Source organism: Phaseolus vulgaris, chromosome 11 (genome assembly GCF_051622355.1).
Source record: "Phaseolus vulgaris cultivar YP4 chromosome 11, ASM5162235v1, whole genome shotgun sequence".
Lineage (NCBI taxonomy): Eukaryota > Viridiplantae > Streptophyta > Magnoliopsida > Fabales > Fabaceae > Phaseolus > Phaseolus vulgaris.
This window is the reverse complement of record NC_143508.1, coordinates 48,896,869-48,912,876: the sequence shown is the minus strand read 5'-3', so window position 1 is coordinate 48,912,876 and position 16,008 is coordinate 48,896,869. Positions and strand designations below refer to the sequence as shown.

Here is a 16,008-nt window from a genome sequence, read left to right as displayed (position 1 = left end):
TTTTGTGCTTTTATGTCTTCTTCTTAGATGAGATGTCTTTTATTTTTTTATCGATATATACCCTTCAGTATATCCTCATAAGATTATAATATATAAGTCAGGTGCAATACTCTCCTTATAAGTCGGTTTTGTGACCTACTAAGATAATATGGGAGTTATTCAAACTCACCTCACCTACTAAACCAATACAAATATATAAATATGCACAGAATTAACTACAGGGAAACTATGTTACAAGTAGGCTGAAAGAGAGTATAAAAATGTATCTGTTTCAAATATGTTCAATCCTTAAACAATTATATGAGAGAAAAACATGATATGATTTCATTCTGTAACAGAATCAAAACAATTCTAAATTATAAAATTCTGATTATAGCATATAGCTCATCCGTGAAAACTCACCAGATATAAAAACATTCATTTCCTCCAACATCAGAAAGGGCAACTTGTACTCTTCTGCTTCATTGCCTATATCTATGTACACTTTGTCCTTTGAGAAAAACTATTTATGCTATTGACCAAATTTCATCATATCTAACCAATCTTTTACAATCTATAGTATATAATATATCATCTATGGAACAGTTTATACTAAGTGGTCATCATGAACATGTAGCCATACAATCTTGTGGTAGCAACCCCTCTTCTTGATCCAATGTGTCCTTAACAGCTTGATAAAACTCTATCCATGAAGAAGAGTTGGAATCCACAGAACCCCAAGAAAATGTTAGGTTTGGACTTGCAGGGCAGGCAGTGACCAAATCCAAAACTGAAATTGGTTTGAGGGTCTGTGGAAAATTGAATGCTAAATTATCAACTTTGTGTTCATAAATTTTCCCATTTCTGTCCAATTTGTACCGTGAAGTGCCTTGAAACTCCCCTTTGGCCTCCCATGGAACCCGAGGCACACCCCTGAGGTTCCACCTAATCAATATCACATTTTCTGAAGGCTGCCATATCCTATACACATCCAGAGCAATCTCACGGAACAAAATTTTACCATGAAACCTCAATGCCCAGAAGATCAATTTGTACTTCTCAATACCAGTAAATGTATTCAAAGGGTCCTTGAATGTTATATCATCCCTGAAATAATCAAAATTCAACCTTAAAATACTCATTTCCCCCTCTATGAAACATCTTAAATCAAACAGAAAACCACACACACCAACACCTACCACAAAAGCACACATCTCAAAGATGAAAATTCAAATACTGAAATGATCAAATTCAACATTAAAAAGCCCATTTCCCCTGACAAGAATCATCTTAACCAACCAGAAAACCACACACACACAAAACATAGATGAAAATTCAAACACTGAAATGAACAAATTCAATATTAAAAAACCCATTTTTAGCCTGCAGGGAAGGTTTAAATCTACCAGAAAACCATACACGCTTGACACAAAAGCACACATCTCAAATACCATCTTAAATGTAACGGAAAATCACCCATCCACACAAAATCACAGAAGAAGAAAATTCATTTACTAGAACGATCAAATTCAACATTAAAAACCCATCTCCCCCTATATGAAACCTCTTAAATCTAACACAAACCACACAGAGATAACACCAAAATCACACATCTCAAGCATGAAAACTAAAACACCCAGATGAGAAAATCACCTGTAAATGTCATAATTGAGGTCTTTGACGAAGATCAAGGGCATGTCCTCTCGGAGGGTCCTCACAGCAAGGCCAAGATTGAGATAAAACTCATCCTTTTGCTGCTGATGCTCGTCTTTGGCACCAGTGGTTGGTGTGCTCCCCAGAGCAACCTGTGCAGTGGGAGTTTGGAGAGTGGAAAGCGAAGTAGAACATGAGGTGAAGAACGAAGAAGTAGTGAGAGAAGTTGCTGGTTTTGCTGATGAAAGCGTTTGGGAAATGGAAAAGGGTTTTGATTTGGCTTGGGGAAGCAGAGAGGGTTTGAGGTTGGATAGAAGAAAAGCCATAGCCTTTAATGCTCAAAGGGTATCAAAGATTTTAGCCCTTCATTCGATTGATTGAGAGAGAAAAAGAGAGAGAGTTGTGTTGTTTTCGTCTCTTGCATTCGTGACGTGTGTGGTGCTCAAGCTAAATTTTCAGCCTTTCGTTGTGTCGTCGGTAACTATTTTGAGTGGCTTTGAGTGTGGCCATGAAATCAAAATCAAAATAAAGTCTTGGCCTTTCGCATGTTGCCACCTCCATTTTGCATCATTTTTCACCTTCATTCAATCACTCTTAGGGTAATTCCTTTCCCCAATAGCTTTTATGTGCACTTCATGCATGGTAACCCTAATTTTTTTTTTTCATCCATGAATGTAGACACATTGAGGAATATCTAGAAAGGTTTTTAAGGAATTACTCCGATTTTATCTCTTTTCGTTCTGTAAAAAAAGGAAGGATCCAACAAAGAATTAATCTTTCTTTTAGTCGTTAAACTCAAGAAAGAAAATATTACGCAATCTAAAATATTCTCAAATTATACAATTTGAAAGTTTTTTTATAAAAAATAATTTAAAAATTGTGTACTTTAGAAGTTTTGTTTCATGTAAAAAAATAGAGGAAGAATGAACTTAAAGAGTAGGAAGTTGAGTGTGGAAACGACCGACCGAGAAGAGGAATAGACAATCATTTTCTATACCCCAATACCTATTCGAGAACATCTATGAAAGTCGAGACTTTCAAATTACACAATCTAAAAATTATTTTTCATTAACCAAAAGGTAGAGGATTTTCATATTTGTAAGGGGTGTAAAAAGAAAATTTGGGAGTGCAAAGAGTAACTCCCTTAGAGGCAAAATAGATTACTTTGGCTTGTTTTTACGGGTCAACATTTGACTGGTGTGGATTGACCTACATAGTTAGATGAACTTTGCTTCCTGCACTCCTATGATTACTAAATACACCTCATATGAAGAGAAGATAACAAAGATATTCTCCAAATACACCTATGTTCTCTATCCTCGTTACATTCATTGAGAAGAAGAATGAGAGAGAGAGTTGTTCTAAACATATTGTTTTGAAAGATATTATATATGTTTTAGAAAGTTTGTTCTAAAAATTATATATTAAAATGCATCTTATATGTTCTAGAAAAGTTATTTCAAAAAGTTTATTTTAAAATGTTTGTTCTGAAAAATCTTATTTTAGAAAACTAGTTCTAGAATACATTTCATATATTGGAAAAGTCGTTTCATAAATCATGTTTCAAAAATTTCACAAAACTTATTCTGAATGATTTCCCATACAGATAATCTAAAATTGTATTTATGAAGAATGAAATGGTCATTTTCAAAAATAATGGGGTGCGATTAGAAATTATGGGCTAACAGAATATATATATATATATATATATATATATATATATTTAAAACTGTAGTTAATTATATAAATAGTTTTGAAGTCTTTAAATGATTAATACATATTTATAATGGAGTGATTAAAAAATATTATGTATTTATATGTTATAATTGATAATTGAAACTTAATAATTTAAGTTATTATAAATATTATTACTTACTCTTGTCCTATAAACAATAACGGGTCTTCAGTACAAGGTTAATGATATAATAAATTATGTCTTAACTATCTTAAATTAAAAAACCTTTTTGTAAATAGTATTTGAAATTATATTAAGTATTTTTCATTTATGGTATCTTGTTAGAATATTTAAATTAATATGTAAAGTAACTAGTAAAATATAGTAACATATAATTGTTTATGTAAAAAAAATTTGAAATTATTGTAGTTTTTTTTTTAATTAACACTTTTAGATTTCTTTATTGTCGTAATTAAAATAATAAAGTTTAAAAAAATGTGAAACAACTCACTATAACATAAAAGAATGAGGTAAATTAATTTACAATAATTATAAAAATATAAAGAAGATTAAATGTTTGTTTAGAATTTCAATACTTTATAGCTATTTTTCTGCATTTAGTACAAAATATTATAATATCCAATGTAATTTTTTTTAAGGAAAATCATTGGATTTAAAAAAAAATGTAAATATTCCTTTTTTTCTACTTTTTACCAAACTGGTTTTTTATACTATGAAAAATAGGATCTTAATTTAGAAAGAAATAAAATAAAATAAAAACTTAAATCAAATTTGTAAAAGAAAAAAAAATCATAATGTAAGTTGTAATGCCGAAAAGTGTAATAATTTAATCAATTAACATCAAATTGTACAATAAATAAATAAATAAATAAATAAATAAATAAATATATATATATATATATATATAAAGGAAATTTGTCAATAGAATAGAAAAAACTTATAAAGGTTCAAATTCTACATCCTTGAGATGCACCTTCAAAGTGTCCATATGAGTACATTTATAAGAGGTCAAACTTAATCAACAAATACAAAGCTACCAATAATAAATAAAAAAACACACATACACACATATCACATTTCACTCAATTAAAGAAATAAATCATCCAAGCAATTCTATAATTTATACATATAATCATACAACAACATAAAGTGTGTATTCAGATAAACTACGAAAGACCACTTGAATATAGAATTTAGATAATATTTTTGTTCGAGTGAAGAAGTTCTGTTAAGTAATGGTATCTGATAAAGAACTTATTGGAGTGACTCAGACAATGCCTATACTTAAGCACATTTGTCTTCATTGAGTGAGGGGTATCAGACAAAACACTCACTGGAGTGACTTAATTGATACCTTCACTTAAGCATGTATGCTTTTACTGAATAAGGGTACCCTATGAAACACTTATTGAAGTTACTTTAATGATACTCTCACTTAGTGACTCAGAAGAAACCTTGTGCATTACTTCAGAGAGACATTTCTTTAAATAAAACTGACTCATTAGAAGTTCAAAACACATTCCTATCGTGATTTCATAAGAATGTTCCTCCTAAAAACATCAAACTAAATATCTTACTTTTAAGACTTAAAAGAAAATGAAGGCTTTATTTTGGCAAGTAAGAAAACACTAGCCCAACATTGTAAAGTAAGGACTCGAGACTCAATATGGACAAAGTGAACATCAATCATCTTCCATTGATTACCTTTGACTCTACCCTTACTGAAAAAAATCATCTTCCATTGTGAAGATGTGTTCTTTGAGTTGAATTTGAACTTCCTATTTTGGGAAAGCCTTCAACAAAAAAAATGCATCACTCTATGAACATTTTGGAGATTTTTTTGTTGATATTGTTGTTCGTGGTTCGACTGCTTCCCATACCAATTATTACATTGTCCTTAGCCTTGGTAGTCTCTTATAGGCCTCGACCTTAGTAACTATCTCTTCCTTGGTCTCTTCCCACATTGTCATTTTTGTATAAAGCGGGCTAATTAAGGATTTGGATCATACAAGGTCTTCAACGATATCCTTACCTAAGTACACTTTTTTGTTGTGTGGTTGATGTTCTTATGGTATCGACAATGCTTAGTTGGATCAACATGCACTAGTGAAGGGAGTGGTGGATGTCTAGGCTCTAATTCAAGATTAAAGGCTTCTTGAAGTAGTGTGTCGTGATTAATGTTTAGTGGCGTATATACTCCATATTTGAATGTTCTACGACACTTAAAGTATTCATGTGTATTAGTTGATGATGAACCAACCTCATTTTACAAACTCATTTTTCCTTATCCTTTTTCTCATTTTGAGATTTTCTTCCAACATAATGTATTTGGAGTTTCATTCTCACAACTTGTCCATGACATGACTTATTATCTAAAACACGACATGACTTATGATGTAACCATCTAAAACACGACATGATTTATTTTCTTCCAACATATATCCTTTTTACGTAACTATCTAAAACACAACATGACTTATTATGTTTAGGTCAAATATCATTTTGTCAAACTTGAGTAAAACATAGGACCTAACAAGGTCAACTACTTTTGTAGGACTACCATTCCGCCCGTGGAACAGCTATATTCTTTAAAGATCCTTGATGTAGACACTTTATTAGGAGATCTTCTTGTAAAAAATAAAGCGACAAACATTATTTGCAAGCATATAATAAACATTTATAAGTGTTCAACTTTTGTACCATAAAATACTTCGGAGTATATGTACTTATTGTCCGTCTAAGCAACAAATTACCAGATGAAGTATACAAACAAAATGTTAAACACTTACATTTGTCGAGACTTGATGCTTATAAAATCACGTTTTATACTTTATTGTTAAACAAATAATCAAAATCAATATAAGGTGTATTGAACTTTTCTCTAACACTTCCATATGTGTTATAAGGATATTAATTATGAAAGAAAGATTCATCTCATCATTAGATGCAAAGAAGATGTAGTGTGACTTTTTGAAAGAACCATAAATTATGGTGACTTAGATTTTTTTTTTCTCAAAGCCCCACAATAGGTGGTGAATATTCCTATTTAAAAGTGGAACATCTTTAAACAAGTTGTTAGAATGGTAAAATTTTTGTGTTGAGTTGTGAACTATGAGAAAAAAAACTCTAAATGAGAACGTTCAAATAATAAATACGAATCTATCTAAAAAGGACTCCCTAACGTTTAAGTTAATAAAATATTAAAAAATAATAATAGTAAGACTAACATGTATAAATTATGAGATGATAATATTTTTTTATGAAAATGATTTTATATAAACTTATCTAAATAAAAATAAATATCAATAAAAATAATTAAAATTAATTTGCTTAAAATATTCTAGGAGGATGATATTATTCATGAGTAAGTAATTATACTTTGTTGGATGATAACTAACCTATAAATATACTTTATATCTTATACAAACAAATATAACAAAAGTACAACCAAAACAAACATGTTAATATAAAGTAGTTTACCCCAAGTCATTCTCATCCTCATCCCCATCCCATTCTTTTTTCATCTCTTTTGCATAATGCACTCTTTAAACCCACTTTAATAGGAATCATTATATTATTTTTCATGAAAAAGTTGAAGAAGATCATAAACACGTCACCCATGAATGTTTGACCTATCATTTAGATTATTGAATAAGTTTTTGCACACAAATTTGAACACACTTTAGTGTTAGTGGAGATTTGTTATAGCTTTAAGCCACTTGGTGGATAGATAGAGAGACATTACAACTACCAATTCACTATTCCACTATCTTGCATTATGCCACCACCAACTTTACATTTTTTTTTGTTAAATATATAACATAAAACAGTCATAAAAAGTGTAAATCTTATCCATTTCACACTCAACTAATTAGGATCAATTTAATATTTGATTGGAGTATCAATATGATCATGTTGTTCTCTATGTTGGGATGAATTTTTTGGACTAAGATAGAATATAAGTTTACAAATTTTATGAACATTTTCTTCATTTGTTTATCTTTATAAAATTTGCAACATATAAAGAATTTTTTTTACTAATTTTATATGAAAATTAAACATTAAATGTATACTTAGTTTAAATATATTATTTTGACCTACAAAATTATTAATAAAAAATTCGTCACTATTAATGGTATATGAATGATGAAAAACAATTAATTAAAAATAAAAATATATTTAACCCAATTTGAAAACAAACAATCCTCCAACTAAAGAAAGTGTGGCTACATCCAATAATCATTATTTACTTAGTTTGTATTATACACAGTTGTACTCCATAATCTTTCATGCAATCGTGCAACTTTTTTGTACAAAATCTTTCTATCCAAACCCTAAAAATTCAGAAAATGGTGCCACGTGTTATTCCACCACCCTCCTAAATTTCCCTATATAACAAGGAAAGTTCATTATTCAGTGAACAAATATTTGATTCAACAAAAAGGAAAAAACCAACAGAAAAAGTGATGTCGGAGAGTGGTAGAAGACACGGCGGCGCCGCCGCTGAGACCGGCCGAGGTGAGCAGCTTCTGGCGGAGGAGGCCTCCGGAGAGTTGTCATCACTGTCGTGGAGACTGAATGTGAAGGAGTTTCAGTTGCCACGGCCAAGTCCAACCCATCATCACCATAATAACCTTACTTGCTTCACTTTTCATGGTCTTTTTCCCAAACCAAGTAAGAAAATTTCTCTCTTCATTTTCATCATTCTAGTTAGGTTAAAGATACATATAGAGTAGAAATTAGAATTTTTTTTTTTTTGAAGTGATTCATTACAAGAAAATTATAAAATAAAAACTAATTTTATAGATAAAAAATAATTAATTGTTATAATGATTAAATTAGAGACCATTGTAGGGATTAAATAAATTTTTGGTTTCTAAATTAATTTATATTATTGTTAAATGATTTCTAAATTGGTATCTAATTAACAACCAAAGTTTTTGCTACCAAATTTAGAATCTAAATAATTGTAATTATCTGTCGTTTACCTGCGGAGAAATCTGTATGTAATACCTGTTTACATACATAAATTTCTGCTTCATGACGCCAAAATTCCATACGAATTATATTCGTATGTAATTACCTTTAATTTACATACGAAAAATCCGTATGTAATATCTATTTACATATGGAATAGAATTCGTATGTAAAAATTCGTAAGTAATGTTCATTTTTACATACGAATTTTGATCCGTATCTAATAATCCGTATATAATTTGAGATTTTTTTTAAGTGAAATTTTATTATAATAAACCCTAATACTATATTAATTAATCTTAATTATAATACCATATTAACTTAATCTCATATTACGTACCGATTTATAAGAAAAAAAATATTTATTTATATATTATTATTTGATCTTATTTATAATTGAGTTACTTCAATAATCACAAACACTTTTATTTACAGTTCAATTGGACCATGTATCATAAGTAATTACAAAATTATTAGTCACTATCAATTTTGTTTCGATATAATTATAAATTAAGTAACTAAAATAATTAAAACACCTATTTTTCTCATCCATTTGTACGTACATTTAAAAAGACTATAAAATGAAGATAAGACATAGTGTGGTGGTCACAAATTTTCTAAAATATATATGAAAATGTATTTTTTTCCATCTCATTATCTTTCTTTTTGGAGTAATGGGTTGGTTTAATTTTGTTGGAATTACGTGTCTTATTGTTTGAAGTGAGTGAGGAATATAAGTAAAACTTTTCTTTTTATTATATTCTCTTTTATTTATTGCTTTTGTGATTGTTTTGGTGGAGTATTCTTTTTTTCCCCTTTTTTGAAAAAAGATAGGTTATAAAGTGATTCCTTGCGAGTAAGAGGATATACTAAGCATCTTGTGTGCATTTTAATTTTAATTTCACGTGAGTTAAAAATATTAATTAAAAATATAACTAAATTATAATATATAAATTGGTATAAATATTATCTTATAAGTTAATTTAATGAAGTTAAATTAAATATAAAGTTTACTTTTATAATATCAAAATTTATACTAATAAAATTTATTACATATGGACATGTACAAATTTTATTTACGTTATATTTCAAAACCTAGTTGCTGAAGTTTCTCACAAAAAAGTAAGGAGACAAGTTTTTTTTTCTATATATGGAAATTGGGAATAATGTAATAGGAAAATAATCTTTTGTAATACTTTTTTAGTGAATTTACGAATAAGAGCATAAAAGTCATATCAAAGGCTACAAGAATATTATCATTCAACATATAATTCTTCTCATAAAACCTGTAAATTTTTATTACAAAATTTGCAAACCTTTTTAGTTTTTAGTAGAAAATGTTTTAGTAAAAAATGTAAAACCCTCTAGTGCAATTTACAAAATTACAAATAGGAATGACAACGTGGGGTGTGCCGATCCGCATCTTGTTAACAAAAACTTGGTTTGGCTCGCCAACCCACTAAGGTCCTTCTCACATAACATGCAATCTGTACGGGCTAGATGTGAGGTGAACCAACACGCTAACCCACGTAAAAATAAAAAGGGTTTTTTCAACATTCTATCAAATTATTTTTGCATCCCATCAATTCTCAAAATCAGAAGTCAAAATAGTTGTTTCAGATTTTGAAAGATAAAATAATTGTTTCGAAAAGGTTATTCTGGAATTTTTTTTCTTTTCTAAATTTTTATTTTTGAAATTCACTTTTATATTATGGAAATTAAATTTTGAAAATGATAAGGTGTAGGAAGAAATTTGATGAGATGCAGGAAGAAACATCCTAATAAAAAAGTACAATTCTTTTTATATGGCTGGCCCGCAATCCAGTGAATTCAGTCGTTGGCAAAGACTTCCTACACCCAACGGTTTTGAACCTACACTCAACAAAATTTTCAAATTCTGAAAATGCCCTTTATTCTGGAAATGAAAATCCAGAATTAAAAATAATACATTCTGGAAAAGTAGATCCATAAGATATTATTGTGTTCCAGAAATAAATATCCAGAAACAAAAATCAAAATTCCATTCCGGATAAGAAAATCCAGAATTGAAAATAATATATTCCAAAAAAAGTAGATCCGGAAGAGATTATTATGTTCTTGAAAAAGGGGTCCAGAATGTATTTTTATATCTACCCCCATTTTTTAAGGGCATTTTTGTCTTTTCCCTTGGAATTGGGTGCAGTAATGTGGTGCAAGAAGCAATTGCCTCAGTCATTTTGTAGGAGGCTGCTTCTTCCTGCACCTCCATACCTTCTTCTCTCACCTCCATTGATTTTCATATTTCCAAAAATGTCTTTCTGTAATATTCTGGATTACATAATCCGGAAGTCATTTTTCAAATTTGTAATTAGCTTCCGGATTATATAATCCGGAAGTCTTTTTTCAGATGCATGATTACTTTCTGGATTACATAATCTGGAAGTCTTTTTTAACTTCCGGATTATGTAATCTGGAAGTCTTTTTTCAAATGTATTTCCGGATTACATAATTCGAAAGTTATTCTATGGGGGTGGCACAAGAAGGATAAAAATGTATTTTCATGTTATGTATAGAGGTGCAAGAAGATATGGAGGTACAGGAAGAAACAGTCTTTGTAGGATGAACCAAATGTATGACAGGCCAACTTAGTCTCTTATATACTTAACCAAGAAGCTTATTGAGTTATGGTAACAAGATTCATATCAACTCTTTATTTCTATAGTAATTTCTTACTTTTTCTCTTATTATTCAATTTCTATAGTAATTTCTTACTTTTTTTCTCTTATTATTCAATATGAGACTTTGTTGAATATTCCAAGATTCTAAAAGCTTAGATAGGAAAAATATTTCCTATTTTGTTCATTTAGATTTGTGGTTGAAGTTTACTTATCACTTCTAAAACATTTTTTTTTCTTTTAACCATGTTTTTTTTTTCATTCATAAGATTGAAATACAAAACTTTATTTTAAAAATCTGAATTTAGTTTTATCTTTATTTTGGACTCTAAGCAATGTAAATCAATTTAACTTATCACAAGAAGTTCCTCTAGTACAAGACTATGAAGTAAAAGAGTTTGTTTCTGAAATCACTTTTCTTCTATCTTGCCATTATGCTATTATGAATATGTTTTAATAGTTTTAGTTAAAATGCATAGCTCTATAATTCAGCTTTGTTTCTGAAGTGGTTTGTTTCCTAGTAATGTTATAGTTACCTTTTGTTTTAGAAAAGGAACGCAAGGTTGCAGAATACTACAAGAAACAGCAGAAGCTCCTTGAAGGGTATAATGACATGGATTCAATGACTGAAATGGGTTATTTCCCTGGAAGTCTCACTGAGGTTCATTCTTCTTTCACCATCATTCAATTCTCATTTTTTTTATCAGCATAGAATAAATAAAATAAAAAGAGACACTTCAGGGTGTCTCACCCCTTATACAAAACCACAAATTACAAGATCCTAAAATTCTACCAACTAAGGATCCGATAAACATTGTACTACATATCAAGATAAGAAACCAGACCAAGATATAGAAACCCACCAGATACATTTGTCTCATCCTACCAAAGAGGTCACACCCTCAAATAAAGACATGCATCCAACAACAAAACAAGATCATTGTCATCAAGCTGAAAGACCTTACCCAAAATCATTCACTTCTCATATGTGTCCTACACAAATTTTCTTAACAATTGCTCATTTTATCTTAATAAAGTGTTGTTGTTCCTTTAAATTCCAAAGGTAATTTTAAAATTACTGATTTCTTCTTCTTCTTCTCAGGATGAAATGAAGCAGTTAGCAAGAAGTGAGAGACTGGCAGTGAATGTGTCAAATGCAGCTAACTTGGTGCTATTTGCAGCAAAGGTTTATACTTCCTTTGAGAGCAAATCATTAGCAGTCATAGCTTCCACCATGGATTCTCTCTTAGATCTCTTGTCTGGTTTCATATTGTGGTTCACTGCCTATGCCATGAGAAACCCAAACCAGTATCACTACCCCATTGGAAAGAAAAGGATGCAACCAGTGGTAAGCTGTTATATATATATTTAGTGTAAAACTATAAGTTCATTACTTCAAAATTTGGTTTTACTACCTACATAAATTTGATACAATAAATGCATGTTTTTGTTAAAATATATTCTCTAGGAACATGTTAAAATTCACACGGACTTACATCGACTAGACTAGAGATAAAGACACATTTAATAGTATATAAGTAGGTGCAAAATCTCATCTTATAAGTCGGTTTTATAAGTTGAGTTAGACTTAAAGTCAATTTCTTAATATAGTATCAGAGTCATTTAGAACTTATCTTAATAAGTGTTTGTGTTGGGTTTATTGTGTCATTCACTAGTTCATCCATAATACATAGTCACACGTAAGATGTGACAAACATCATTTTATAAATTGGTTTTATAAAGTTGATTTAGACTTAAATTTCACTTCTCAATAATTATAATCTCAAGAAGACATAGAAGGTGAACAAATGAGAATTCGAGTCTAGAATAGATTATGAGAATGATAACAATTGGATTTGTGTGGTTCAAAAGAATCATTGCATTGTTGAGAGACATAACATTTTCATTAAGACTTTCCATATATGCAGGGTATCATTGTTTTTGCATCTGCGATGGCAACTTTGGGATTGCAGATTTTGATTGAGTCTGGCAGACAAATCATTACGAAGGTAGTTGAAATCATAAATTCACTATTTTGTTTCATGTTTTGCATCTGATGAACTCCCTCTGTTAGATTCTAAATTGCTGTTTTATGCTTGCACTCCTTCAAAGTTCTTGAGTAATCTTACAAAAGTTAGGATCAAGTGATTGTAGGACAAAGTAAGAAAAAGATGAATAAGGAAAACTTTGATGTGTTTAAGTGAAGCAATGAGTGTTCTGCTTATAGATTTTGTTATCAGTTCACCTATTTTGAATCTCTTGCTTCATTCTTTATCTTGTAGTCTAAGCCTGAAATGGATCCCCAAGAGTTGAAATGGATGATTGGGATCATGGCATCTGTCACTGTAGTGAAGTTCATACTCATGATCTACTGCAGAAGGTTTAAGAATGAAATTGTGAGAGCTTATGCACAAGATCATTTTTTTGATGTTATTACTAACTCAGTTGGATTAGTTGCTGCTGTGCTTGCTGTGAAGTACTCTTGGTGGATTGATCCAATGGGAGCTATTATTGTGAGTTCATAACTACCACTACATGCTTCTTATTTTCCTTATCATTTCCCTTTGATAAAATGGATATTCTCATGTTCAAATTTCACCATCCTATCACATGAAAACCAAGTCTCCCTCTTTGTTCATACATGTTAAATAAGTTAGTTTCTCATCAAAGTTGATGAATGAGAGAAATAGATCAAAGTTTTCCCAATGACTAACTAAAATGTTGCAAGTTTATGCAGAGAGAAAAGTACCCAAATTCTTAAAATTTGACATGAGTTTTTAACATGAGAATCTGTAACAATTTTTTTTATTGGGGCTCATAATTTACATATTATACTTGTTCTATACATTATACTTAGACATGCTATGATTCTACAAGGATCATTCATCAAGATCTCACATTGACTAAACATAAGAATATTTCATAGTATATAAGTGGTGCAAATTTTATTTTATAAGTCAGTTTTATAAAGATAAGTTAGGCTTAAAGTCTATTTCTTATGATGGTACCAGAGCCATTTTTTTTTTATAAGTGATAAAGCAATATATACAAGAGAATCACTTCAGGGGTGATCCAACCCATTTACATAGACAAAAATAATCTGGTCAAAATCATCATAACCTAACCTCAAAACACCTCTCAGCCATTTAAAATCTACTCTAATGAGATCTTTATTGCTCTTATCAGGCCATCCGCTATCAGACCTCTATTAGAATTTATCCGGTTAACCTTACACTACTAGAAAATCATTAGATAGAAACTAATTTTAAAGACAAAAAATAATTAGTCACTATATTGACTATATTAGATATTATTGTAAAGACTAAAAAAGTTATTCTATTTAATGATTTTCTTGTAGTGTTATCAGGCTCACTCACTACCATTTTTGTCCGCTATCGGAACACCCATAAATTATATATAAATGTCTTTCGCTATCGGACCATCCATAAATTATATATAAATATTTTTATCTTTAGTTAATGTGAAATCTCCAATATATACCCATATAATTTATTAATGAAAATTATTGAAAGCTTCATTCTTGCATGATTATTTTGTTACTATTTACATACAACAATAAACTAACTCATGATTGATCAACTTACTATGATATCCTGAATATCCAATGCAGATAGCATTGTACACAATTAACATATGGGCAAAGACAGTGATTGAGAATGTATGGTCTCTTATTGGAAGAACAGCACCACCAGATTTTCTAGCAAAGTTGACATATCTGATATGGAATCACCATGAAGAGGTGAAGCACATAGACACTGTGAGAGCATACACCTTTGGTGCTCATTACTTTGTTGAAGTAGATATTGTGTTGCCAGAAGACATGCCTCTCAATCAAGCACACAACATTGGTGAGACATTGCAGGAAAAATTGGAGCAACTTCCTCAAGTTGAAAGAGCTTTTGTTCACATTGATTTTGAGTTTACTCACAGACCTGAACATAAGATGATGGTATAACTATATATATGTCAAACTAAATCACTTGTAAAATGGGTTTAATGTCTGGCTAATAGAAATTTTTCAAAGGGTTCATTTTGTTTTGATAATCACTTTTATTTTGAATTAATGGTATTGAAATCTTAACTGTGATGCTGTTACAATATATATACTTACAAATATGTTTGACTAAGATGACAAAATTGTAGGTGTGGTTAATTTTAGAATAATAAAACTATGTTTGGACCGAAATAATATATTTTATTAAATGTTAAATATTAAATTTGTTTTAGAAATAGTAATTTTAACACAAAAAAATGTATTCCTTTTATAAAGATATAATGGTGGTAATGAAAAGGAGAGTTTAAGCTTAAAAAAAAGGTGAAAATGGTACATTTAAAAAGATTACATAATTGAAATAATATGAAAAAGCTATAAACACAAAAATTTCAAGTCATAAAGATAAATAAAATTGTAAAAGTATGTCAAATGATTTGTTTGGATAGAGAATTTTAAAAGAAATTAAAGTCCATGAACTTTATTAAATTAATTGAATTATTTAAAATTAGATAATTTCAAATGTTATTTAAATGTAAGAGTTTGAAAATTTTCATATTCTCAAATTCATGTTTTTCTTTTCGTAGTTTTTCCATAGTTCGATTTGTTGTGAAATTTTAAGTATTGCAAAAGACTACTCCTCTTTATAATCCTAACCCTCACCCAGGCAAAGAAATCAAAGAGGAACCCTAACTCTCTTTTCTGGCTTCATTGCATATCTCATGCGCCTCCTGAACGATACTCCTCTTCATTTGTAGACTTGGGGAACTGTCTTTCCTTCACCTATAAATATGTGTCTCTACTCATCTCCAAAAAAAACTTTCACTTGCTCTTTTCTCTTCTCCTACTTCTTTAGTCCTAGATTTTTTTACTCTTATGAACTTGCTTGCTAGTTTTGAGTTCCTCGATGTTACCCAAGAAGTTCCTGTTGTATCTTGGGTAGCTTGTGAAACACATCGCGAATAAGTCCTTAAGGGCAGTAACCATCCACACCTTAGGAAATAGGTCTATTTTGCATTCTCAACCTCATTTTGCTA

At 29.9% G+C, this 16,008-nt stretch overlaps 2 protein-coding genes across 3 annotated transcripts; one reads left to right on the top strand and one right to left on the bottom strand.

The window, feature by feature from the left end:
- Window positions 1-301: 301 nt before the first annotated feature.
- On the bottom strand, window positions 302-2,228 carry LOC137821812 (uncharacterized). The gene is made up of 2 exons (XM_068626576.2): window positions 1,633-2,228; window positions 302-1,086 (listed from the first exon to the last, which is right to left on the bottom strand). Exons 1-2 carry the CDS (start codon window positions 1,956-1,958, stop codon window positions 603-605), a joined length of 810 nt encoding a protein of 269 aa, XP_068482677.2. The 5' UTR covers window positions 1,959-2,228; the 3' UTR covers window positions 302-602.
- Window positions 2,229-7,621: 5,393 nt separating this feature from the next.
- On the top strand, window positions 7,622-15,024 carry LOC137824593 (metal tolerance protein 10). 2 transcript variants are annotated; one of them, XM_068630258.2, is made up of 6 exons: window positions 7,622-8,002; window positions 11,508-11,620; window positions 12,062-12,307; window positions 12,888-12,968; window positions 13,242-13,472; window positions 14,591-15,024. In XM_068630258.2, the coding sequence occupies exons 1-6, from the start codon at window positions 7,795-7,797 to the stop codon at window positions 14,933-14,935; spliced, it is 1,224 nt and encodes a 407-aa protein (XP_068486359.1). In that variant the 5' UTR covers window positions 7,622-7,794; the 3' UTR covers window positions 14,936-15,024. The 2 variants fall into 2 exon arrangements, with proteins under 2 accessions (XP_068486359.1, XP_068486366.2); XM_068630265.2 differs by having other exon boundaries at window positions 7,747-8,002; window positions 11,492-11,620.
- The last annotated feature ends 984 nt before the right edge of the window (window positions 15,025-16,008 follow it).